This window comes from Gorilla gorilla, chromosome 18 (assembly GCF_029281585.2).
Source record: "Gorilla gorilla gorilla isolate KB3781 chromosome 18, NHGRI_mGorGor1-v2.1_pri, whole genome shotgun sequence".
Classification (NCBI taxonomy): Eukaryota; Metazoa; Chordata; class Mammalia; order Primates; family Hominidae; genus Gorilla; species Gorilla gorilla.
In genome coordinates this window covers 5,602,821-5,625,816 of record NC_073242.2, presented here as the reverse complement: position 1 = coordinate 5,625,816, position 22,996 = coordinate 5,602,821, and the positions used below count along the sequence as shown (strand labels likewise).

The 22,996-nt window shown below is 61.6% G+C and overlaps 2 protein-coding genes across 9 annotated transcripts; one reads left to right on the top strand and one right to left on the bottom strand.

The window, feature by feature from the left end:
* Window positions 1-836: 836 nt before the first annotated feature.
* On the top strand, window positions 837-13,042 carry ZNF598 (zinc finger protein 598, E3 ubiquitin ligase). 8 transcript variants are annotated; one of them, XM_055364938.2, is made up of 12 exons: window positions 837-1,133; window positions 6,983-7,095; window positions 7,601-7,730; window positions 7,988-8,199; window positions 8,267-8,514; window positions 9,015-9,123; window positions 9,524-9,711; window positions 10,216-10,288; window positions 10,441-11,198; window positions 11,573-11,729; window positions 11,841-11,991; window positions 12,109-13,042. In XM_055364938.2, exons 1-12 carry the CDS (start codon window positions 912-914, stop codon window positions 12,460-12,462), a joined length of 2,715 nt encoding a protein of 904 aa, XP_055220913.1. In that variant the 5' UTR covers window positions 837-911; the 3' UTR covers window positions 12,463-13,042. The 8 variants fall into 8 exon arrangements, with proteins under 8 accessions (XP_055220913.1, XP_055220911.1, XP_055220912.1 ...); XM_055364936.2 differs by having other exon boundaries at window positions 10,216-10,306; XM_055364937.2 differs by having other exon boundaries at window positions 9,015-9,132.
* Window positions 13,043-16,412: 3,370 nt separating this feature from the next.
* SYNGR3 (synaptogyrin 3) lies at window positions 16,413-20,771 on the bottom strand. The gene is made up of 4 exons (XM_031006620.3): window positions 20,502-20,771; window positions 18,478-18,715; window positions 17,911-18,053; window positions 16,413-17,826 (listed from the first exon to the last, which is right to left on the bottom strand). The coding sequence occupies exons 1-4, from the start codon at window positions 20,598-20,600 to the stop codon at window positions 17,617-17,619; spliced, it is 690 nt and encodes a 229-aa protein (XP_030862480.1). The 5' UTR covers window positions 20,601-20,771; the 3' UTR covers window positions 16,413-17,616.
* Window positions 20,772-22,996: the final 2,225 nt, after the last annotated feature.

Genomic DNA, 22,996 nt, shown 5'->3' with positions numbered 1-22,996 from the left:
GCCTCAGTGTGCTGTGATCGTACCACTGTGTTACAGCAAGAGCAAGACCCGGTCTCAAATAAAGTAAGTAAAGTTCAGGCTCATTGATACAATTTACTGCCTCTTTTCCAGTAGGGTTTAGATCTGGACCTGCCTTCTGGATGGCAGAGGGAGGGAGGTCCTGAGTGTGCCTGGCCCTCAAGGGTAGGGAGGAGGCCCTGTTACTGCAGCATCCATCCAAACACGTCCTGTGCTGGGCCCAGCGTAAAGAGGACAGGTTCCGTTCCTGCCTTCCAGAGGCCCCTTCTGGGCAGGCCTGGCGAGACTGCCCTGGGCTGCGAGATGGACGTCACCACGTGCTGCCTTTCACGTTGTCTTTCATGTAGGGATTTAAACAGGGCATTAGGGAAGTGAAGGCGGACCACGCTTGTGTGTGTTCCAAATACCAGAGACCGGTTTCCTAATAAGGTGGCCAGATTTAGCAAATACAAATACGGCAGGTCCAGTTAAATGTCAATTTCAGATAAGGAGCAGCATTTTAGTATGAGCCTAGCCCATCAATATTTGGGCTATACTTACACTAAGACATGACCCCTTGTTCATCTGCGATTCAAACCAGTTGTGCCGTGTTTCATCTGACAACGCCAGTCCGTGGAGCCCGGCGAGGGTTGACATGACACGCGTGGCCCAGAGGAACCCGGGGCTGGCTGCGTGGCCGCGCGGACCTCCGAGCGGTCGGCTCAGGGTAGAGCGGCCTCTATCAGGGCCACCGCTCTAGCCGGCGCCGCGCTGAGGCGGAAGTCGCGACGCGCACTTCCGCCGGGCGGGCCCGTTGCTGGGTGGGGCGGTGACGTTTGCCCGGAAGGGGTGGGCCCGCCGGGAGCCAGGCCGCGCGGCGCCGCGCCGGCCAAGAGGGGGCCGGATCCCGGACCATGGCGGCGGCGGGGGGCGCCGAGGGGCGGCGCGCGGCTCTGGAGGCGGCGGCGGCGGCAGCTCCTGAGCGGGGAGGCGGGAGCTGCGTGCTGTGCTGCGGAGACCTGGAGGCCACGGCGCTGGGCCGCTGTGACCACCCGGTGTGCTACCGCTGCTCTACCAAGATGCGGGTGCTCTGCGAGCAGCGCTACTGCGCCGTGTGCCGCGAGGAGCTGCGCCAGGTGCGGGGCGCCGGGGGCGCGGCCCGGGGGCAGCGGGGCTCCCGGCGACCGGATGGGGACTTTGCCTCACTGAGGTCCGGCCGTGGGCCCGGCGGCGCCGGCTTCCGAGAGAGGCCTGGTGGGGCCACCCAGGGCGGGGTCCCGGCCGTGCGGCTGACGGCGGGGCGTTGGGGCTTGGAGGCCGGAGGCGGCCGAGCGGGTTGGAGGAGGGGGCAAGCCCTGTGGGGACAGCCTGGGGACTTCCCCCGTGTCCCGGTGGTTCCTGCCGGGCCTCAGGAAGGGTCCTGATCAGATGGAGAACTCGGTGACCTGCTCGTCTTCAGGAGTTTATTTTCCAGGGGCCTCCATTCGGGTCGAGGAAACAAGGCAAGGGGGACTCTGCGGAGGCCATCCGTCCTGGAAGCAGGGCGTCAAACTCTGGGCATTCTCAGCCCAGCTGTGTTTCTGGGCCCCCATTGGATGACCCTGAGCAAACTCCTTCCGAGACTGACGTTTTCCTCTGTGGAGTGGAGGTGACACTAGCCTCGGAAGGAGACCTGCCCGTCAGAGGGGAAGGCCCCCTCCCGCTTCTTGGCGGGAAGGGAGAAAAGTGTTAGGAAGTTTTCCTCCTCCTCGCCGCCGCCCCCTCCGTTTAGCGCTCATCTCCGCAGTGAATGGGAGACGTTTTTGACTGTACAGACTTGGAAGCCGTGGAGGGGTCAGAGGGTACCGTGCAGCGTTCCTCCACCCTCACTGCACTGCCAGCTGCTGGCTGTGGGCACCTGGCTGGAGCCCGTTGGTTTGCTAAGCTTAGAGATTTGTTTGCTTCCAGCATTGTGAAATTCCCCCGGTTTGTTCATAGAAGGCTTCGGCTGGTGACATCTGCCAGGAATCTAACTTTCTTCTCCCCAGAAGTGATGCAGAGCAGTATTGAGGTGTAGGTTCTTTCTTTTTTTCCTTTTCTTTCTTTTTTATAAGTGGACATTTACATCAAAGGAGTTGAAGAGATGCTGCAATTCTCTGAGCAATTTGTGGGCATATAGTCTGTGCCCTTTTTGGAAAAAGACATTTGGAGATTCTATCAGTCTGTCATGTGACAGGAGGAGGCTGACCCAGACCCCGGGGAGATCTGGGGTGCAGGAACAGTCACAGAGGACCTTGGCCCGTGGCTTCCTCAGGGCGCTTCCTGGCTTTGCCAGGGCCTGCCTTGCCAGCCAGTCCTGTGTAGCATGACCTCACTCTCCAACAGCTAGGTTTCCCAGCACACCTGTAGCTTCCTTCCGGAAAGAAGACGCTAAGGAGTTCTTGGCATGTGAGGTCCCGACCCAGGCTGCAGGTCTGATGCAAGACATGAGTGAACATCTGTGTATGCTTACTGTGGCGGCCTCTGCCTGCTCTCATTCCTTGTAGGCCCCACACCCTCCAGGAGCTCTGTGGCTGGGGGCTGTGGACATGAGCTGTCAGCCGGGGTGTGGTTTGGCACTGGGTGCCCCCAGCCGGCTTCCTCTAGGGCCTGCCCCGCCTTACTGGGCTGAAGGAGGGGCTCCTGGAAAGTTTGCTGTTTGCTGGTCTCCTCTCCTTTGCATTCGTCCTATTTTCTTCCCATCTTGAGCTTGCCGCCTCACTCTAGCCTCCTTTTTCCCTTACTGAGTCCAGCACCATCCCCTGAGTATATTCTGTGTCCCATGCGTGCTCAGGAATTGCCACTGCAACCCTCAACTCCTGAACCCTGGCGTTGCCTTGGCCTCCCTTATGGGACTAAGGTTTTGCGAAAATTGTGAGGAAAGTGTCCAGGATGCCGTGTGGAATCGGCTGGCCCCATGTGCTTGTTAGTTCCACACACCTGGACCCAGGCCTTCCCTGTGGAGGCTGCAGCTGCTGCTCAGGCCAGGAGCCAGATGGGCCTGACCCCTGGCAGGTGCTCAGGGTGGAAGCCGAGGCAGGCTCCCCTCCGTGGGAGGTGGGGGCGCTGGTCTTGGCCATGGCTGACAGAGGTCCTGGGGTGGTGGAGCCCCACGTTCTGGGCCTCTTTCCTGGCTGTGTCTTTCTCAAGGGCCGGTTCCTGCTGTTTGCATCTTGCTCTCCAGCTTGCTCTGGTCCCTGGTGTTACTGCAGGAGTCCTGATGAGGCTGCAAGCCCCCCAGGGCAGCCCACCTGCACCTTACAGGCAGGCAGTGGGAGGGGGCGCAGAGGGCCAGCCCACAGTTACCCAAGGTCCCAGGTCAGGAGGGTGACATGCTGGCTCGGGTCATGCTTTCCTACTCCTACTGTTCCCTCTCCGCCCTGCTCCCGTCCCCCGTGGCCCTGGCCCTATCTGTAAAATGCTCCCTGCTTCTGCTGTCCCCCCACCCCGCTCCCGTCCCCCATGGCCCTGGCCCTCTGTAAGATGCTCCCTGCTGCTGCTGTCCCCATCTGGGCTCCTTGGAGGTCTAGGCTCTCTAGATGGCCCTGGGAGCCAACCCCAGGGTCCCCCTCCCCACGTGTGGGCAGGCCCTCACCCCTGTCCTTTTGTGTGCCCATGACATGCTGGGGAGTGTAGAGCAGCAAGGCCCCAGGCAGACACCACACCTGTCCTTGTGGGGGGTCTTGGGGGCCTCCTGTTCCTAAGCAGGCCTCACCCCATTTGCCTCTCGCTGTCCTTGGGGCGTAGCTTGGCTGTCTCCAGGGCTCACGTAGAGTGCCCTTCCCCCCATCATTTGCTGCATAGCCCATCCCCAAGCCTCTCCCCATGGGTTCTGTACTTCTGTCCTCAGACACGTGACCCTCTCCCGCTGGGGCGACCTAGACCTGTTGTCTCCCTCTGTAGCCCCAGCCATCTCCCCCCTGCCCCCATGTCCCAACCCAGCCATTTCCCTCCAGCCCCCAAGTCCCACCCCAGGCATCTCCCCCAGGCCCCCAAGTCCCCTACCCACAGCCATCTTCCCCTGGCCTCCATGTCCCCTACGTCCCCTACTCCCAGCCTGGCTGTGCTGGAACCACCAGGCGGGGAGGGTCTTGCTGTTTGGCTCCTTAGTGGACCGTGCCTGACTCCACCCTGGCCACTGTGCTGTGGGGCGCAGCCTTGTCCAGCCCCCTCCTCACCCTCAGGGAGGGCGATGCTGGCCATGCCAGACTGCACTGCTGTCCCATTGCCCGCTCCTGAGGTCTGGGCGGCCAGTCCTGGTCTCCCTGCCTGTCTGAGGATGGGCAGCCTCAGGCCCCCACCAGCAGGTGGTATTTCTCACTCCGGCCCCAAACCTGCACGCCCTCCTGCTCCAGTGATTGCGGCCTTGGGCCCACCTTGCTCACAGCCATTGTTCTTTCACAAGCCTCTTCCTGTTCCTGAGCCCAACCAGTGTCTCCTTTCCCCTGTCTCGTTGCTCCGCTCAGGTGCCCTGCCTGGGTGACCCCTCCCAGCTGTTCAGGAGGGACGAATACTCTGGGTCTTGCTGCCCCTGGTGCTCGGAGTACCTGCCCTAGCTGCTGTACAGATGGACGCCCATCTAGACTCCACATGGGGCATGTGGCCCTCCCGTGCTGGCCCGCCCTGGGTCCTTCATCTGGGTGCTGTCAGTGCACCTGGGATCCGCCCGGCCTGGCCCTGCCTCTGCCCAGCTCCCCACAGCTCCTCCACCCCCAGCTGCTCCCTGGCCTCAGAGAGGCTGCCTTGACCGAGTCCGCCAGCCCCACCAGTGCCGTCCCACATAGGTTTCTTGGGACTTGCGATGTGCTAGCATCGCATGGGGCATGGGTGCCTCCAGGCGGCAAGGACAGAGGAGTGTATGTGCTCCTCAGCGGGGCCTGGCCCTGTGCCCGCACACGGGTGGCACTCGGGGGACGCACCAGTGGAGGTTGGCTGCGTGTTAGGGGTGCCTGGGATGCCCCTGTGCCTGCAGTCTGAGTCGCCGCCACCCAGGGTGGATGAGGGCGTGCGGCTGAAAGGAGGGGTGCCAAAGTGGGGAGGTGGGGCTGGGGACGCCCCTGGCACGGGTTTCCTCTGGGGAAGGAAGTCATTTCTCCTCGGAGTCTGATGGGCTTGGATGCTTTTTGGCAGCCTTGGGGCCTCCCTCACAGGCTGCTCACCTGGCCACCTCACAGGCAGACACTGGCTTCCTCGCCCGCCTGCCTGCTGCTTCGGGAGCTGTGGTGGGGAAGTGGCCCTGTCTGGTTCCCGGGAGTCCCAGTACTCAGCTCCCCGAGGAGGCTCGCGCTCTGCGTCCCAGCAGCACCCTGAGTGGCTCCGCTCAGCTCCCCGAGGAGGCTCGTGCTCTGGGTCCCAGCAGCACCCTGAGTGGCTGCACAGATTGCGCCTGTGAGGGTCGGGCTGGAGAGGCGCCCTTGGGAGTGAGTGGAAGGTAGGGCTGGGTGCCAGCTGCCGCGAGGGCAGCTGCTGTGAAAAGAGGCCGCACAAGGCCCAGGGCCTTTCCCTGTGTTTGGAGCGTGCAGAGAGGCTGCTCCGGAGGAGGGGAGCCAGGGGACAGGTCAGGGTGGTGTGGCCCGCAGTGACTGGCAGCCTTTGTAATGGGGCTCTGGGTGGGGCTGCGACTCCCATCTGAAGACGTCGCACGTGGGAGGCAGCTGTGATGAAGTGCCCATCTGAGCCCAGCGTGTGACGGGGACGCAGAGGCGGCCGAGTTCATCCTGCCCAGCCTTGCCTGATGTGACCAGGGGAGGAAAGGCCTGGGCTGCTGCTCCTGCAGCCCGCACCGCCCACCCCGCCCTGGTGGAAGCGGCTCCTGTCGGTGGGGTGGGGGCACCCTCCTGGCAGCACAGCAGCCTGTCCTGGCAGACGTGGAGGCTGAGCTCTCCTGGCGCTCCTGACCCTCCTGGGGAGTCAGATTTAACCACCTGCTCTGGGGGACAGAGACACCCCAGGACCCCCTGAGCACGTGTGGGACTGGCTCTTCCTGCCAAGCCTCAGGTTTCCCAGCTTCACGGCCGTTCCAGCCCGACATTCTCTTTGGCTAAGGGGCTAAGGGTAAACTTAACATGACCTTGGCGTGACCCTTGCCCAGGTGAGGACGTCCCCCTGCCCTGGATGTGCGCTTGAGGCCTTGAGCTGCTCTAAGGGCCCAGAGCCGAGGCGAGTGACCAGTGCCAGGCTTGGGACAGTGATGGAGCCAGAAGGGGGCTTGACCAACCCAAGGGGTGGGTGGCACCAATCTCTGCTGGCATTGGGGCAGCGAGGGTCCTCCCCAGCAGAGCTTCGTGGAGAGCAGGGGTGCTGAGCTGAGCAGGGATGCCGGGGCCGTCTGTGGAGGGCACAGGGCAGACAGGCAAGTCCTCTGGCAGCCAGCTTTGCAGGTGCCAGAGACCCCTGGGAAGGGGCCCACGCAGAGGCTCTGCAGCGCCTGCTGAGGATGCACGGAGCTGAGGTGGTCGGCTTGAGCCTCGTGCCGTGAAGGCGCCATGGAAATGTGGGGGCGGGGGCGCCGGACAGGGTAGCTGGGCCTTGTCACCTGATGTATCCCCGGCTGGCGGCCATTGGTATTCCCTTAGCAGCTGCTTGGAACACGTTTCTTCTCTGTCCTGGAAAGCTCCGCAGAGCGACAGCTGCTCTGTTCCCCGCAGGGTGGAGCCACCGGGTGAGGGCCCCGGCCGGTGGGGCGTGGCTGCTTCAGGACTGGCCTTGCTGCCCCCTGGTGGAGAGGCCTGGCGTTGTGTCTCTGTCCTCTGCCCCTGGCCCTAGGCAAGCAGGTTGGGGTGAGGAGGGGAGGCCTAGGCCAGGGTGCCAGGGGCCGCTGCCTGCTGGGGCCTCCTAGGAGGACCCTTTATGCCTCACTCCTACTTAGAGGGTCTGTGAGGGCTCCCTTGCCTCTGAGCCTCCGTTGCATCCCAGGTGGGGGTCCCATCCCAGTCCTGCTCACCACCCCTCTGGTTGTTGGCTCTAGGTGGTCTTTGGGAAGAAGCTTCCTGCCTTCGCCACCATCCCCATCCACCAGCTGCAGCATGAGAAGAAATATGATATCTACTTTGCAGATGGAAAGGTGTACGCATTGTACAGGTGAGCAGGGCCTCTCCCTGGGTCCTGGCCTCCCTGTGGTTGTGGCCCTTCACGTCCCACTCTCTTCACAACCGGAGGCACTTCGGGGGCTACCTGGTGCACCAATGCTGGGGCCAGGCGCCTGGGTTTCCGTCCTGTGACTGGGGAGGCTTACCAGGCCCTCCTGGGGGTAGAGCTGGTGGTTGCGCTGGGGAAAGGCATGCCCAGGTGGCGCAGCACCTGCCTCGGGGGCACCTTGAGGGGCACACGAGGTGTGTGAGCCAGGCCCGTGGCCTGAAAATCCTATAAGGGGTACAGCTGTCCCAGGGCTGGTCTCTCAGAGGAGGGGCAGCTCATGGGCTCAGGGCTAGAGCCAGGCTTCTGACCCAGGCCATGTGCAGACTCCACCCCAGCCATGGCCTTGCATCTGTCCTGGGTCACGGGCCTGGGGCCTGGTGAGTGGCCCCGCTCCGGGCGGTGACACTGAATGTCCTGGGGCCGTGGGCGGCTCTCGGTGTCTTCCTAGGCAGCTGCTGCAGCACGAGTGCCCGCGGTGCCCTGAGCTGCCACCTTTCAGCCTCTTCGGGGACCTGGAGCAGCACATGCGGAGGCAGCATGAGCTCTTCTGCTGCCGGCTGTGCCTCCAGCACCTCCAGGTGTGCCCCCCGGCGACTCCGGAGAGAGCCTAGGCGGTGGGTGGTGCAAGGGATATGGCCACACGGCTGGGAGGGGCTTGTCCACCTGCTGCTTCTGGCCCTGGATGGCCCCCTGAGGGTCAGGCTGCACGTGGCAGGGAGGCCTCTGGCTGCTGGCGGGGCCCTCTCCTGCCCCTTGCTGCTCCGCCACTGGCCTGTGGGAAGAGGCAGGAGGCTTGGGGTCCCCCAGCCTGTGCCCAGCCCCCTGTGCCTTGTAGATCTTCACATATGAGCGCAAGTGGTACTCGCGCAAGGACCTGGCCCGGCATCGCATGCAGGGTGACCCCGATGACACGTCGCACCGTGGGCACCCGCTCTGTAAGTTCTGTGACGAGCGCTACCTGGACAACGATGAGCTGCTTAAGCACCTGCGCCGCGACCACTACTTCTGCCACTTCTGCGACTCGGACGGGGCCCAGGACTACTACAGGTGGGCCGGGCAGCAGACAGACAGATGACCCTCCCTCCCCCAGGGCGTGGGGCTAACCGGGCTGCAGCCCTCCTACCGACACCCCATCTCCTGCCAGCGACTATGCCTACCTGCGTGAGCACTTCCGGGAGAAGCACTTTCTGTGTGAGGAAGGCCGCTGCAGCACGGAGCAGTTCACCCACGCCTTCCGCACCGAGATCGACCTCAAGGCCCACAGGACGGCCTGCCACAGTCGCAGCCGCGCCGAGGCACGCCAGAACCGCCACATTGACCTGCAGTTCAGCTACGCGCCACGGCACTCGCGCCGGAACGAGGGTGAGCAGGCACTGGGCCTGGATGCCTCCAGGTGGGGCCGCATGACCATGCCCTGCTCTGGAGCCTGAGACCGAGCTGTGGGTGCAGGAGCTGACCTCCCACCCTCCGGCCAGACTGGAGCGCCCGAGCACCCCTTGTGTGCCAGGAGCTCTTGCTCCCTCAGGGTCTCGGGTCTGCTGCCCTGGGTGCCCGGGGCCCTTCCCTGGACCAGGAGGCTTTTACTGAGCATCTGCTGTATGCAGATCCCACCTGGGGCTCGGGGACCCTCCTCCTCTCCCTTCCCACTGCTCCTGTGGCTTGGCACCCCGGTCGTAGAGGCCCGTGGCTGGCGTGGACCCTGCGAGGCTCCTGTGCCATTCCCGGGCTCATGTGCACTGTGGGTAGGAAAGCCTCTGCCGTCCAGGCCTGAGCATTGGCCGAGTGTGGCCTTGACGGCAGGCCTGTTCCTCCTATTGTCGTCCCGGGGTCCTGGGAAGTGACAGGCTGTCTGCTGGCCGCAGGGGTCGTTGGTGGCGAAGACTACGAGGAGGTGGACAGGTACAGCCGCCAGGGCCGAGTGGCCCGGGCTGGCACTCGCGGAGCCCAGCAGAGCCGCCGAGGAAGCTGGAGGTACAAAAGGTGGGGGACCTTGCGTGCCGCTGACATTCTCCTGTGGTGACCGTGGCCAGTGGCCAAGCTGGGAGTGGGGATGGGGTCAGGGATTGTGGCCAGAGTTTCTGGGGTCCTGAGTGGCAGTAGGGTCTGTTCAGTGTCCTTGGTGAGCAGAAGTTTCTTCCTCTTTCTTCCAGTTCTAGCCACAGCCACAGATCCCAGGGTTGGGGTGGGTGAAAGGGGCCTGTGTCAATTGGGCGGTCACCGCAGCTATACGAGGAAGCACCGCCTCGGCAGCTCTGCAGGGCAGAGGCATCAGAACCCAGATAATCGCCCCACACACTGGGCCCAGGCACTGCCCGCCTGAGGCATTGGTCTCGGGCCATGCTCAGCCTGAAGGCTGGCCTCCTTGTCCCAGGGAAGAAGAGGACCGAGAAGTAGCAGCTGCTGTCCGGGCCTCCATGGCCGCACAGCAGCAGGAGGAGGCTCGCAGGAGTGAGGATCAGGAGGAAGGTGGTCGGCCCAAGAAGGAGGAGGCAGCGGCGCGGGGTCCTGAGGATCCCCGTGGCCCCCGGCGCTCACCCCGGACTCAGGGCGAAGGCCCAGGTGAGTAAGCCCTACCTGGTGGCAGCTCTGCCCGGGCTAGGAGGTCAGTGGCCAGCTCTTTTTTTTGTTTTTTTTTTTTTGTGAGACAGAGTCTCACTCTGTTGCCCAGGCTGGTGCAGTGGCGCAATTTCGGCTCACTGCAACTTCTGCCTCCCGGGTTCAAGTGATTCTCCTGCCTCAGCCTCCCAAGTAGCTGGGATGACAGGCGCCTGCCCCCATGCCTGGCTCGTTTTTCTATTTTTAGTAGAGATGGGGTTTCACCACGTTGGCCAGGCTGGTCTCAAACTCCTGACCTCAGGTGATCTGTCCACCTCAGCCTCCCAGAGTGCTGGGATTACAGGTGTGAGCCACCATGTCCAGCTTAGTGGCCAGCTCTTCATGGGCACGGTGCCTGGGATGCTCCAGGCCTTCACCTGGGAGGTTGAAGAGCACCCTGCACTGCCAGTCCCCAGAGGGCCTGTCCCCACACCCTAACCTGACCTGGGGGCCTTGTGTTCTTCATAGGCCCCAAGGAAACCTCGACAAATGGTCCTGTAAGCCAAGAAGCCTTCTCGGTGACAGGCCCAGCCGCCCCAGGGTGTGTGGGGGTGCCAGGGTGAGAGTATGGGTGCCCAGGGGTGAACGGTGCATGGTGGGCGGATGCGGGCAGCCACAGGTGGGTGCCGGGAGGGCAGGTATGGAGCCACGGGGCCTGATAGCTGTTGACCAGCTGTGCTTCCCTGCACCCAGCACCCTCCCACCACCCAGCCCGAAGCTCAAGGACGAAGACTTCCCCAGCCTCTCTGCCTCCACTTACTCCTCCTGCTCCACTGCAGCAACCCCGGGCCCTGTGGGGTTGGCGCTGCCGTACGCCATCCCTGCCAGAGGCAGGAGTGCCTTCCAGGAGGAGGACTTCCCCGCCCTGGTGTCCTCGGTGCCCAAGCCTGGCACCGCCCCCACCAGCCTTGTCTCTGCCTGGAACAGCAGCAGTAGCAGCAAGAAGGTAGCACAGCCCCCACTCTCGGCGCAGGCTACCGGCAGCGGCCAGCCCACCAGGAAGGCTGGGAAGGGGAGCAGGGGCAGCAGGAAGGGTGGCCCGCCCGTCACACAGGAGGAGGAGGGCGGCAGCCCGGCCGTGCAGGAGCTTCTAAGCACACGCCCCACGGGCTCCGTCTCCTCCACACTGGGGCCGGCCTCCATCCAACCCTCTAAAGTTGGGAAGAAGAAGAAAGTGGGCTCGGAGAAGCCGGGCACCACATTGCCACAGCCCCCGCCCACTACCTGTCCCCCAGGGGCTTTGCAGGCCCCGGAAGCTCCTGCCAGCAGAGCCGAGGGGCCAGTTGCCGTCATCGTTAATGGACACACAGAGGGCCCGGCCCCTGCTCGGAGTGCCCCCAAGGAACCCCCTGGGCTCCCAAGGCCCCTGGGGTCCTTCCCCTGCCCCACGCCACAGGAGGACTTCCCAGCGCTCGGCGGCCCCTGCCCACCCCGGATGCCACCGCCCCCAGGTACGCGTGCTGGCTCAGGCCTGCTCCCTGGGTGTCGGGAGGGGCCGGGGTCAGGCTGGAGCCGCAGGCACAGTCTGCATCTGGGTGGTGGGGACCCCTGTGTGATGCCATCGGCCACCCACGTGACCTCCAGCCTCCTGTTAACCGCCCTGTGTTCCTTGCCTCTGTGAGACTGGCCCTCATGGCACCTCCCAGGTCTGAGGGTGCATGAGCTTGTGTGGGCTGGGCCTGCCACACCAGCAGCAATGGTGTGGGTGCTGGCCCTGCACCTGCCCTGCAGGGAAGGGGTGGCTGTAGACAGAAGCTGGCCCTGGAGGCCAGGCAGCCCGCAGTCAGCGAGGGTCCTCTCTGGGTCTTGTCCTGCCACCCCTCAGGCTTCAGCGCTGTGGTGCTCCTGAAGGGCACGCCTCCCCCACCCCCGCCGGGCCTGGTGCCCCCAATCAGCAAGCCGCCCCCCGGCTTCTCTGGCCTTCTGCCCAGCCCCCACCCGGCCTGTGTCCCCAGCCCCGCCACCACCACCACCACAAAAGCGTAAGTGTGGGTGAGCTGCCTGGTGTCCACCGGGGGTGGAGGAACGGTACCCTCCCTTGGGCCACTCTAAAGGCTGAAGCCTCCACCTCCTCTTTACCTTCTGACCCCCAGACCCAGGCCGCTGCCTGCCCCACGGGCCTACCTAGTCCCCGAGAACTTCCGGGAGAGGAACCTTCAGCTCATCCAGTCCATCAGGGACTTCCTGCAGAGCGACGAGGCCCGCTTCAGCGAGTTCAAGAGCCACTCAGGGGAGTTCAGACAGGTCAGGCGGGCCCGGGGAGTCCAGATGGGTCAGGTGGGCCCGGGGCGGGGTGGCCAGCCCGTCTTCATCCAGGGCCCGGGCCAGAGGGGATGACTGAGTCCAGCTCTCCGGTGGCAGGGCCTGATCTCCGCAGCCCAGTATTACAAGAGTTGCCGGGACCTGCTGGGGGAGAATTTCCAGAAGGTCTTTAATGAGCTGCTGGTCCTGCTGCCCGACACGGCCAAGCAGCAGGAGCTCCTGTCTGCACACACGGACTTCTGCAACCGCGAGAAGCCTCTGAGCACCAAGTCCAAGAAGAACAAGAAGAGCGCGTGGCAGGCCACCACCCAGCAGGCGGGCCTGGACTGCCGTGTGTGCCCCACCTGCCAGCAGGTGCTCGCGCATGGCGACGCCAGCAGCCACCAGGCGCTGCATGCTGCCCGGGACGACGACTTCCCCTCCCTGCAAGCCATCGCCAGGATCATCACGTAGCTCCCGCCAGCGTGGCCAGAGCTGTCGCACCGTGAGCGTCCTTCCTCCTTCCTCTCCGGGCTGCCAGGCAGCCAGGTAAGGCCTGGTGAGGCGACTTGGCCTCTTGGTTGGCCAGGCCCACCAGGAAGTCACCAGGACAGTCCACCCGCCCTGTTGGCACACTCAAGCGGGAGTCCACCCCTGCCTCAGTGGTGGGCCAGTCTCAGTTTGCATTCTTGTGCTTTTGGGAGGTGCCAGGGGAGGGAAGGGCTGGGATGCTGGGACCTGTTGTTGCTGGCAAAGCCAGAGGTCACAGTGGCCTGATCTGGGCCCTCCCAAAGCTGAGGGCTGCAGCCCGTGGGGCCTCAGAGCTGAAAGCTGCGGTGCCACTGGTGCCAGAGTCAGATGTCACAGATGTGTGTTGTGTAAACAGTTGGCTGTTTCATGCTTCAAGAATGTTCAGGATTAAAAGCAGACAAGAAATTGTGCTACTTGAAGTTGAATCTTTTTATGAGACAAGCTGAATCTGGGATCTCAAATTGCCTCTGACCTTTTATAAGACAGTTTATCTTCAAATAAATTTATTTTGCAATACCACGCATAGCTGGTGTTCTGAGCTTCTCTGTCTTCTGAGTATACCCTGAAGCCAAATTTAGAAACAGGGTGGAGGGGACATCTGAAATACTGCAGCGAAATAATTTGAGCGTAATTATCTAGATCTGGGGTTTTTGGAGGGAGACCAGACACATACGGTAATCACTTCTTTCTGCTTCCAGCACATAGAAGTAGGAAAAATGCTAAACACAGCCACATTCAAATAAGGCCAAGAATATGTCCTCAGATCAGAGAAAGTGGGGAAATTTCTCTAAAGTAAGCAGAAAGGGGCTCCCATGGTGATGAAGAGCCAAGGTCAGTGGCTGCAGAGGGGCTGGGTCAGCCATGTGGCAGCATTGGCACTGCCCCCCTGTAGCTGAGGACTTGGACAGTGGGACTCAACTGTGTCCCCTGGGTGATGGCCATGCTGGGGCTGGCTAGGAGATGAGAGGCTGGGTAGCGGCCACCTGCATTCCCCCCACACCAGAGGTGCCTCACAGCTGATGCCCACTTGGCAGGGGATGGTAGGTTCCTAAGCAAGACCAGCCCCACAGAAGAGTAGAGCGGTCTGGGAAATGGGCTGTTTCCTTAAGGTTATTGGAAAGAACAACTCTTTCCGGGTCTGGCCCTGTCACCCAGGCTGGAGTGCAGTGGTGTGATCTCAGCTCAGTGCAGTCTTGACCTCCTGAGGCTCAGGTGATCCATCTCAGCCTCCTGAGTAGCTGGAACTACAGGTGTGCGCCACCATGCCCAGCTAATATTTTTTTGTAGAGAAGCGGTCTTGCTATGTTGCCGAGGCTGGCCTCGACCTCCTGGGCTCCAACAATCCTCCTGCCTCGGCCTCCCAAAGTGCCGGGTTACAGGAATGAGCCACTGTGTTCGGCTAAAAATGACTTTTGTTTTGAGAGGGAGATTCGCTCTTCCTGCCCGGGCTGGAGTGCGATAGCGTGATCTTGGCTCACCACAACGTCCGCCTCCCGGGTTCAAGCGATTCTGTCTCAGCCTCCCGAGTAGCTGGGACTACAGGCATACGCCACCATGCCTGGCTAATTTTTTGTACTTTTAGTAGAGACGGGGTTTCTCCATGTTGGTCAGGCTGGTCTGGAACTCCTGACCTCAGGTGATCCGCCCACCTCGGCCTCCCAAAGTGTTGGGATTACAGGCATGAGCCACCACCCCTGGCTAAAAAATGACTTCTTAAAGAAGGAGCAAGAACTAGAGGAATATGAGGCAACACTTAAGTGGCAGTTGCTGTGACAAGCACTGCTGCAAGCTCCACACCCCTCACCACAGTAATTGTCACCCTCCCACGCCATAGGAACCACGATGACCCTTTTACAGAAGGAGAACCTGAGGCACAGACAGGTTGAGAGACTTACCCAGGATGACTGAGCTAGAAAGTGGCAAAGCCAGCATTTTGGCTCCAGAGATGGTTCTTAGCTGTGCTTCATTCAACCAGGAAGTTATGAAAAAAAAACCAGTTAGAAATCCTAGGAATGAGGTTGGGTGCAGTCGCTCATGCCTGTAATCCTAGCACTTTGGGAGGCTGAGGCAGGTGGATAACCTGAAGTCAAGAGTTCGAGACCAGCCTGGCCAACATGGTGAAACCCCATCTCTACTAAAAATACAAAAAATTAGCCAGGCGTAGTGGTGCACTCCAGTAATCCCAGCTACTTGGGAGGCTGAGACACAAGAATTACTTGAGCCTGGGAGGTGGAGGTTGCAGTGAGCTGAGATCTCACCACTGCACTCCAGTCTGGGTGACAGAGTGAGACTCTGTCTCAAAAATCCTAGGAATGAAAAAGTAATTGAGATAAAAACCCCAATAGATGGGTTCAAAAGTAAACCCAAGCTGGGGGATGTAACTGCGAAAGGTAGCGGTGAGAAGTGGGGAAGGGCGTGGCCATGGAAGGCCATGGAATAGGGATCTGGCACTGGAGGCTTCACGGCAAATCTTACAGGAGTCCCAGGAATAGAAGGTGGCGAGAAGAGGACATGCGAAAAACTGTGACTGCTCACCCCAACACCAAGAGAGAAAACAAACCATCAAGGACCAAGCAGGATCAACGATAAGAAATTCTTATCTAGACAAGGATTTACAGAAAGGAACCCTACAAATCATTACCAACAAGATAACTTACAAACAATGCAAATGGTACCATTAGCATCACTCTCATCAGCGTTATAGAATGCTAGGACGTAAGAGTGAAATCATCAGGGTCGGATGCAGTGGCTTATGCGTGAAATCCCAGCATTTTAGGAGACCAAGGTGGGAGGATCACTTGCGCTCAGGAGTTCAAGACCAGCCCAAGCAATATAAGGAGACTCCATCTCTACAAAAAACTTTAAAATTAGCTGGGCATGGTGGCACATGCCTGTGGTCCCAGCTACTCAGGAGGCTGAGCAGGGAGGATCACATGAGCCCAGGAGGTGGATGTTGCAGCCAGCCAGAGGTTAAAGTAAGCCAAAATTTCGCCACTGCACTCTAGCCTAGGCATTTATTTATTTATTTATTTATTTATTTATTTTTCCCTCAAAAAAAAAAAAAACAGGTTCACTCTAGGCCCATTGTGGTGGCTCACGCCTGTAATCCCAGCGCTTTGGGAGGCCGAGGTGGGTGGATCACCTGAGGTCGGGAGTTTGAGACCAGCCTGACCAACATGGAGAAACCTCATCTCTACTAAAAATACAAAATTATCCGGGCATGGTGGTGCATGCCTGTAATCCCAGCTACTTGGGAGGCTGAGGCAGGAGAATCACTTGAACCTGGGAGACAGAGGTTGCGGTTAGCCGAGATCACACCATTGCACTCCAGCCTGGGCAATAAGAGTGAAACTCCGTCTTAAAAAAAAAAAAAAAAAACAGGCCGGGCGCTGTGGCTCATGCCTATAATCCCAGCACTTCGAGAGACACCAAGGTGGGTGGATCACTTGAGGTGAGGAGTTTCAGACCAGCCTGGCCACCATGGCAAAACCCTGTCTCTACTAAAAATACAAAAATTAGCCGGGCATGGTGGCGGGCGCCTGTAATCCCAGCTACTCTGGAGGCTGAGGCAGGAGAATTGCTTGAACCCGGGAGGCAGAGGTTGCAGTGAGCCGAGATTGCACGACTGCACTCCAGCTTGGGCGACAGAGTGAACCTCCATCTCAAAAACAAAAACAAACAAACAAAAAAAAACAAGGGGTCTCGCAGCATTTCAGAGAACCAGACTAGTGGGATACATGGTGGTGGGGACCTATAGACCTGGAGCCCCCAGAGCCTGGGGGTCAGCCTGGCCTCTACCTCCCCGTCCCCTCCTGTGGGGCCCTGGTGCCTCTCAGATCCCAATCCCTGGCACCAGAAGGGAAGGGGTAGAAATGATTCCAGGAGCGTCCAGGTCACAGTCAGCTCAGTTACAGTCTTTATTGTAAAGAAGGTGCAGTCGGAACATGGGACACTGAAAATACACAATCTCTGGTCTTTCAGGAGAGGGAGAGAGTGATATATACAAAAATTGTAAACATGTTCACTTAAATATCCACACAGAATTGGTCTAGGCTACAATGTAACAAGGTTGTCACTCAACTGCATCTCCAGAGGGAGGTGTCTGTCTGATGAAATGTGGCAACCACGTTTGGTGTTGACTTAATGTGAAAAGCCAGCTTTGAGCAATGCATGAGTAGTCAGCTACGCAGAGGGACTCCAACCTGGGACTGGGCCAGGAAGCGGGGTGCAGGTGGAGAGGCAGGGACTGGGCCAGGAAGCCAAGGTAAAGGGAACCACACAGGGGCCATCTCGTGGGGCACGGTGGCCAGCTGGAGCCTCTGGGCCTCTCTCCTGCTGAGGGGCTTGTCTTGCCTGGCACCCGGGCATCCTTCTCCTCTCCTGGCAAGGTCTTACTCAAGGGCTAGGACAGGGCTGGTGTCTTGGCCCACAGCTACCTTGTGCCTTCCTGGCCAGAACCACCCACACCTGGGCAGGGGCCGGGGCCACAGACAGAGGAGCAGTTTGTGGAGTACTAGGAGGTGAAACCCGAAGACTGGACCATGATCACAACACTGACAGGGCTGGGCTGTTCTAGGAGCCTGTGAGAGAAAGTGGAGAGTGGCTCCGGACGGGACGCACCACCATGACAGAAACAAGACAGTCACTACCCACAGGGACATGGGATGGGAACAGTGGCCAGGATCCCCAGTCTTGGGGCGAGGGTGGTGTCTTTTCCCTGCCCCCGCTTTGTCCTGGGCAGCCCCTGCACCTGATCGTAGAGGGCAGCTGGACCCCCAACCCCAGAGTGAGCAGGTGTGGCCCAAGAGGGGAAAGCCTTCCCCAGGCCAGTCCATTCCAGGCTAGGGACACACGTCCTGGGCAGTGCTATCCCCTTCTCAGCACCTCAGTCCTGGGGCCAGGTGCTGAGGGACTGGGGGAACTTGGCAGGGGACAGCCCAGACACGCGGGTCCACCCCCTCTTGGCCCCGGATGGCGCAAAGCGGCCACCTACTCTGTCCCTGGCACTGAGCTGGAAGGACCCAAGGGAGGTCCCGGAGACCCTGGGGCCTGCGTTGGTGGGGTGGCCTTGGAGCCCTAGTCTGTGCCTGCCAGCCGCTAGTAGGCGGGCACCTGGTACCCTTTGGGGCTGGTGTCCAGGGTCTCGGTGAAGGGCGGGCTCTGGTAGGTCTCGGTGCCCTCCACGCCGCTGCCCACCGGATAGCCGGGGTAGGCCTGGCTCGCCCCGGTGCTCAGCTGTTCGGTGGCGAAGAGTGACATGTCGGTGCCCAGGCGGAACCGCTGCAGGGCCTTCACGGTGAGCGCCACCTGCGCGGGGCGGGGTCAGCGGGGTCAGCCGGGATCAGCCGAGCGCCCGCCCCTTCGCCCCGCCCTCCCGGGCCCCGCACTCACCCAGCTGAGGATGGAGAAGAAGCTGAAGGCGATGGCGGCCCGCGCCGCGTCCCCCGCCTGCGTCGTGGCCGGCCCTGGCGCCGTGCGCTGCCACTGATTGGTGAGGAAGCAGAAGCCCACGAACCACAGGAAGGACCAGAGTCCTGCGAACAGTGCGGCGCGTCAGGGCGACGCTCCACGCGGTGGCCCACGGCGGCCTCGCCCGGAGGAGGAAAGGTCGGTGGGCCCGAGGCTTGGGGCGCCTCGCCTGGGCTCGCCGCGTGGCGCGAAGTCCCGCCTCCCTCTCCTGCGCTGACCCCGCCCACCCGGGAGCGCCAGCCCCGTTCCGCGCCCAGGCTCCGCCCAGACCCGGGCCCCGCCTACCTAGAAAGTCCCGCGGCGCTCCCCGTCCAGGCTCCGCCCCCTCCCCGCCCACCCGGAAGGCCCATTGCCACTCCCTGCCTCAGTCCCCGCCCCTCATCACGGCCACGCCCAGCTAGAAACTCCAGCGGCGTTCCCCGCCCAGGCCCCGCCCCCTCCCCGCCCACCCGGGAGGCTCTCCGCGCTCCCCGCCCTGGCCCCGCCCACCTGAGAAGCCCAGGTCCAGCAACACCGCGCGCCGGCGGTCGCGGACGCTGCTGATTTGCTGGAAGCGCACATCGAGCAGCAGGAAGGCGGCGCAGGCGAGGAAGGCTCCGAGGCCCAGCGCGACGCCGAAGCGGCAGGCGCCCGCGTTCCCGTTGAACACGCAGCGCAGCTCGGGGCCGCTGTCGGTGTTCACGTAGCCCTCGTTGACGATGGGCCCGAAGACGGCGATGGAGAACACCTGCGTGCGGCGCGGCGCTCAGGGCCCTGCGGCGACCCGACCTCTGCGAGCCCGCCTCGAGCGCCCACGCCCCTGGGCCTGTCCCTGCGTTCCCAGGCCCGTATCTGGGTGGGGGGCGGTATCACCTCTTCCTTTCCCAAACCCTCGCGTATTTAGTAATTATTGACAACACGGGCCGTTTAGTGAGCATCTACTATGCCCAGACATTGTGTTAAACAGCCACTTTACATGCGTCCCCTCACCAAATCCTCAGAAAGTCCCCGTGGGATCGCCATTGTTCTTATTCTCTTTATAAATGCGGGGGACATTGGGACCCCAACAGGTGAAGTGACTTGTCCGGGATCACATGGCTGACAAAAGCCGGGGTTGATTCAAGCCAGATACTCTGCACCGCGTGGGCCCGTGGAGTCCCCTCGGAGCCCACTCAAGAGTGTGGGAACAGGAGCCTTCACCTGGGCCCGCGATTCCCAGGCTGGAGCCGGCACGGCGAAGGGGAGGTGAGAGCGGAGCAGGCAGAGCGGGGCGGGAGGGAGGGTATGGAGGCAGCGGAGCTGTTGCTTCCTGCGCGGTTGGGAACTGTCTGGCCTGTTTTCTAGCATGCAAATAGGGTGACGGGCACAGCTCATGCAGTGCTGGGACAGACATGTCCACCCAGCTTCCTGCACGTGGTGAGTACCCGAGGGATGACAGCCCCCACGTGACTGATTATTAATATCACCTGTAAGTGTTTGGGCTGAAAAGATGACACCGTTGACCTCTGAGGTTCCGTCAAACCTCAATGCCTCCTGCCCACCAGTTCCGGGAGACAGGCATGAGGGGGACCGCAGTCATTTTAACCAGCGCTGCACGGGGCAGCCCTGTGTTTCCAAGAAACGACCTCCAGCCTCAACCTCATCCCTTCGCTCCTTTCCCGCTCCAGCTCCGAGAGACCGAGCCAAGGGGGAAGCCGGGACATGCACTTGTCCCCAAGAGTGGGCCACAAGTCGGGACGTGCGCTCGGACCAAAACGCAGCGTCCTGCCTCCCGGTCTGGTCAGAGCCACTCCGCAGGGGAGGCCAAAGCCCCTGCCCCACCGTGGGCACCGCCCTCCTCCAAGACAGGCGCCGAGGTGCGGCTGGCCCAGAGGTTGCCACCTGGACAAAACCCAGAGCTCGGCACCCAACTGCCACCTCCCCTGCCGGAGGGAAGGAGCAGCAGGGCCCTCCCAGGGACGCCCCAGTGGGCTAGGCTGCTCCCAAACCTGCCTCCCACACCGCCGCCAGGAAGCCCTCCCAGCCCAGAGCCTCTCCTCCCTCAACTCACAGCTGGAACTGGGGGCCAGGGGACAGGCTCCCTGCCAAGGAGACCCGAGGGTGTGTGTGCGGGGGAAGGGGAGGTGCTTCTCGGTTCCCGTAGCCCCCTCCTGCCCCTCGGAGAATTCCGTCCCCACCCCGTCCCTGCTTCCAGGTCACGAGAACAGGAAAAACGGAGTAAGGGCTGCGGAAAGGGACTGAAATTAGACCCGGGGAGGAGGTAGGGGTAGGGGCGACCGGCGGTGACCTCTCAAGGTCCCTCTCCGGCACCGCCGGCCCCTCCTCCGCCCGCAGGTGGGCGCGCCCTGCCCGGTGACGTCACCCCAACCTGAGGCCGGCGGGGGAGGGGCCGGCGAGGATGAGAGTGAGTGAGGTCGGGGGGCGAGAAGCAGGGGGCAGGGGTAGGGGGCAGGGGGTAGGGGGCAGGGGGCTGGTAGGGGCCTGAAGGTCGCGAGGCAGGGGCGGGAGCGGGGGCCCGGGCAGGGACCACTCACCCAGGACGCGACCCGGAGCAGGGTCTGGGGCCGCCGCGCAAAGCTCACGGGGTCCAGGGCGGCCCCTGCGCGGCCCGCGCCGAAGGAGGCGCCCTCCATGGCCGGCCCGGGCGGGACGCGCGCCCCTGGCGCCTTCTGTCCGCTTGTCCGTCCGGCCGGCCCCGCCCGAGGCCGCTGCCGCTGCCGCTTATGCTGCCGCTGATGCTGATGCTGATGCTACCAACGCTGCAGCCGCTGCCGCCTCCCGGGAGCGCGCGCCGGCCGCGGCGGGGACGCGCGGGACGGGGCGGGGCCGCGCCCGCGCCCCCCACTGGGTCCATGCACGCGGGGCCGGGTCCCTCCTCTCCCTCCGCCGCGCCCACCTCCCATCCCCCACCCTCACCTGCCTGCCCCGGTCTCGAGATGGAGACCATCTTCAGGAACCCACCAGCCAGGTCCCCGGGGGCAGGGTGGGGCTTGGGCGCTGGGCGCAGACTTTGCTATAGCCGGGAGGACAGACAGGAGGAGTCCGCTCCTCTGCGAAGGGCACTTGGGTGAGGGAGTAAAGGGGTAGGAGGTCCACGGGCTGCAGCATCTTCCCCCAACCCACGGGAGAGGGGACGGGCTCCCTGGCCCTGGCCCCAGGAAGACCAGATGGATAACTGGGGTCTTTCTCATGGCCCCCCACTGTGCTCTAGCTGCTATCACAGGTTCTAGCCTCTGTCGGGGAGGATCTGGTGGGAAGAAAGGCGTCGGCCCCAGGAGCACCTGTTGAGGGAGGGGGCAGAGCCACCGTGGCCAGCGCCGCTAGGAGTGTTGGTTTCGGTGTCTCCGCTCCTTCCCCCTGGCCAGGTGCTGATGCTCCCAATGCCCTCCCTACTCCTGGGTCTCCCCAGCGTACTTGCGGCGCCTAGTCTGGAATGGAGGGCAGGGAGCGGCATCAGAGACTAGGAGTCGGGTGGGGGTGGTGCCTGGCTGCCCTGTGTCCCGCTGAGTCCCCTCCACAGACCCCAGCCTTGGGTGCAACAAGGTCCCTCTCCTCATGTTCCTAGCAGGCTGGAAGTTCAGATGACTCCTGGGTTTCTGTCTAGAGCACTGAGATGTCTGCACTGACATTTCCAGCGCCAAGCGCTTGACCTGTATAGTGGCAGAGACTGTTACCACCCTGTACTTCAGATAATAAGCAACCCAGGTCCCTGCTACACCAGCCGGGTGCACAGATGGTGCTGCTTGGCCCAGCCCCCCTGGAGCTCATTCTTCAGCCTTGCTGGGCACAGGTGGGCAGAGCAGGTGTTGCCAGAGGCGCTACTCACTGTGTTCCAAGTCCATCACACTGTGCGTCCGATCACAACCCCTCTCACCTGTTGGCCACAGACCTCCCCTCTGTGTCATTCATTCTCCTTTACTTCATCACTAACATCAGCACCCAGACATGCTGCACTTTCTCCTAAAAGCCAAACACTGTTGACCCCACCTCCCCTCCAGCTGCTTTACGTTACTGCTTCCTTTAGCAGCAAACTCGAGTTTTCCATCCTCTGCCTGCAACACCCTCCTCTCTCTCCCTCTGACCCGGCAGAATCAGCTCCCACCGCCACCTAAACTCAAGGTTGCCACTGACCTCTCTGTGCCAATCCCAAGGGCAAGTCTGATGCTGCTGTCAACTCATTTATTTATTTACTTATTTATTTTTTGAGTTAGAGTCGCACTCTGTCACCCAGGCTGGAGTGCAGTGGTGCAATCTTGGCTCACTGCAAGCTTTGCCTCACGGGCTCAAGCGATTCTCCTACCTCAGCCACTGGAGTAGCTGGGATTACAGGTGTGCCACCACACCGAGCTAATTTTTTTTTTTTTTTTTTGTATTTTTAGTAGAGACGGGGTTTCGCCATGTTGACCAGGCTGGTGTCGAACTCCTGACTTCAAGTGATCTGCCCACCTTGGTTTCCCAAAGTGCTGGGATTACAGGCGTGAGCCACTAGGCCCCTCCTGGAGGTCCTCCTCCCTCCTGGTGTTCCTCCTACCTCATGGGTCCCTCCTTTGTGACCTGTGAGCCTTAGGAGCCCAGGGCGCGATCCTGGGGGGGTCTCTCCCTCTGTGCTAACTCCTTTGGTCTGCGTGTCGACAGCTCTGGAACACCAGCTCAAGCTAGAACTTTTCCTTGCACTAGAGTTCCACTGGCCTGGATGCCTTCAAAAACAGACTCTGGCCTGGCGCGGTGGCTCACGCTTGTAATCCCAGCACCTTGGGAAGCTTAGGTGGGTGGATCATGAGGTCAGGAGTTCAAGACCAGCCTGGCCAACACAGTGAAACCCTGTCTCTACTAAAAATACAAAAATTAGCAGGGGGTGGTGGTGGGTGCCTGTAATCCCAGCTGCTCGGGAGGCTGAGGCAGGAGAAATTGCTTGAACCCGGGAGATGGAGGTTGCAGTGAGCCGAGACTGCTCCACTGCACTCCAGCCTGGGCGACAGAGCGAGACTCTGTCTCAAAAAAACAAAACAACAACAAAAAGAAAAACAGA

Coding starts and splice junctions, on each gene's coding strand:
- SYNGR3 (XM_031006620.3), bottom strand. CDS start 20,600: ATGGAGGGCGCCTCCTTCGGCGCGGGCCGCGCAGGGGCCGCCCTGGAC. Junction 18,716..20,501: donor TGCTCCGGGTCGCGTCCTGG/GTGAGTGGTCCC, acceptor CGCCGCACGCAG/GTGTTCTCCATCGCCGTCTT. Junction 18,054..18,477: donor GCTGGACCTGGGCTTCTCAG/GTGGGCGGGGCC, acceptor CACTGTTCGCAG/GACTCTGGTCCTTCCTGTGG.
- ZNF598 (XM_055364935.2), top strand. CDS start 912: ATGGCGGCGGCGGGGGGCGCCGAGGGGCGGCGCGCGGCTCTGGAGGCG. Junction 9,133..9,523: donor GGAAGCTGGAGGTACAAAAG/GTGGGGGACCTT, acceptor TCCTTGTCCCAG/GGAAGAAGAGGACCGAGAAG. Junction 9,712..10,215: donor GACTCAGGGCGAAGGCCCAG/GTGAGTAAGCCC, acceptor TGTTCTTCATAG/GCCCCAAGGAAACCTCGACA.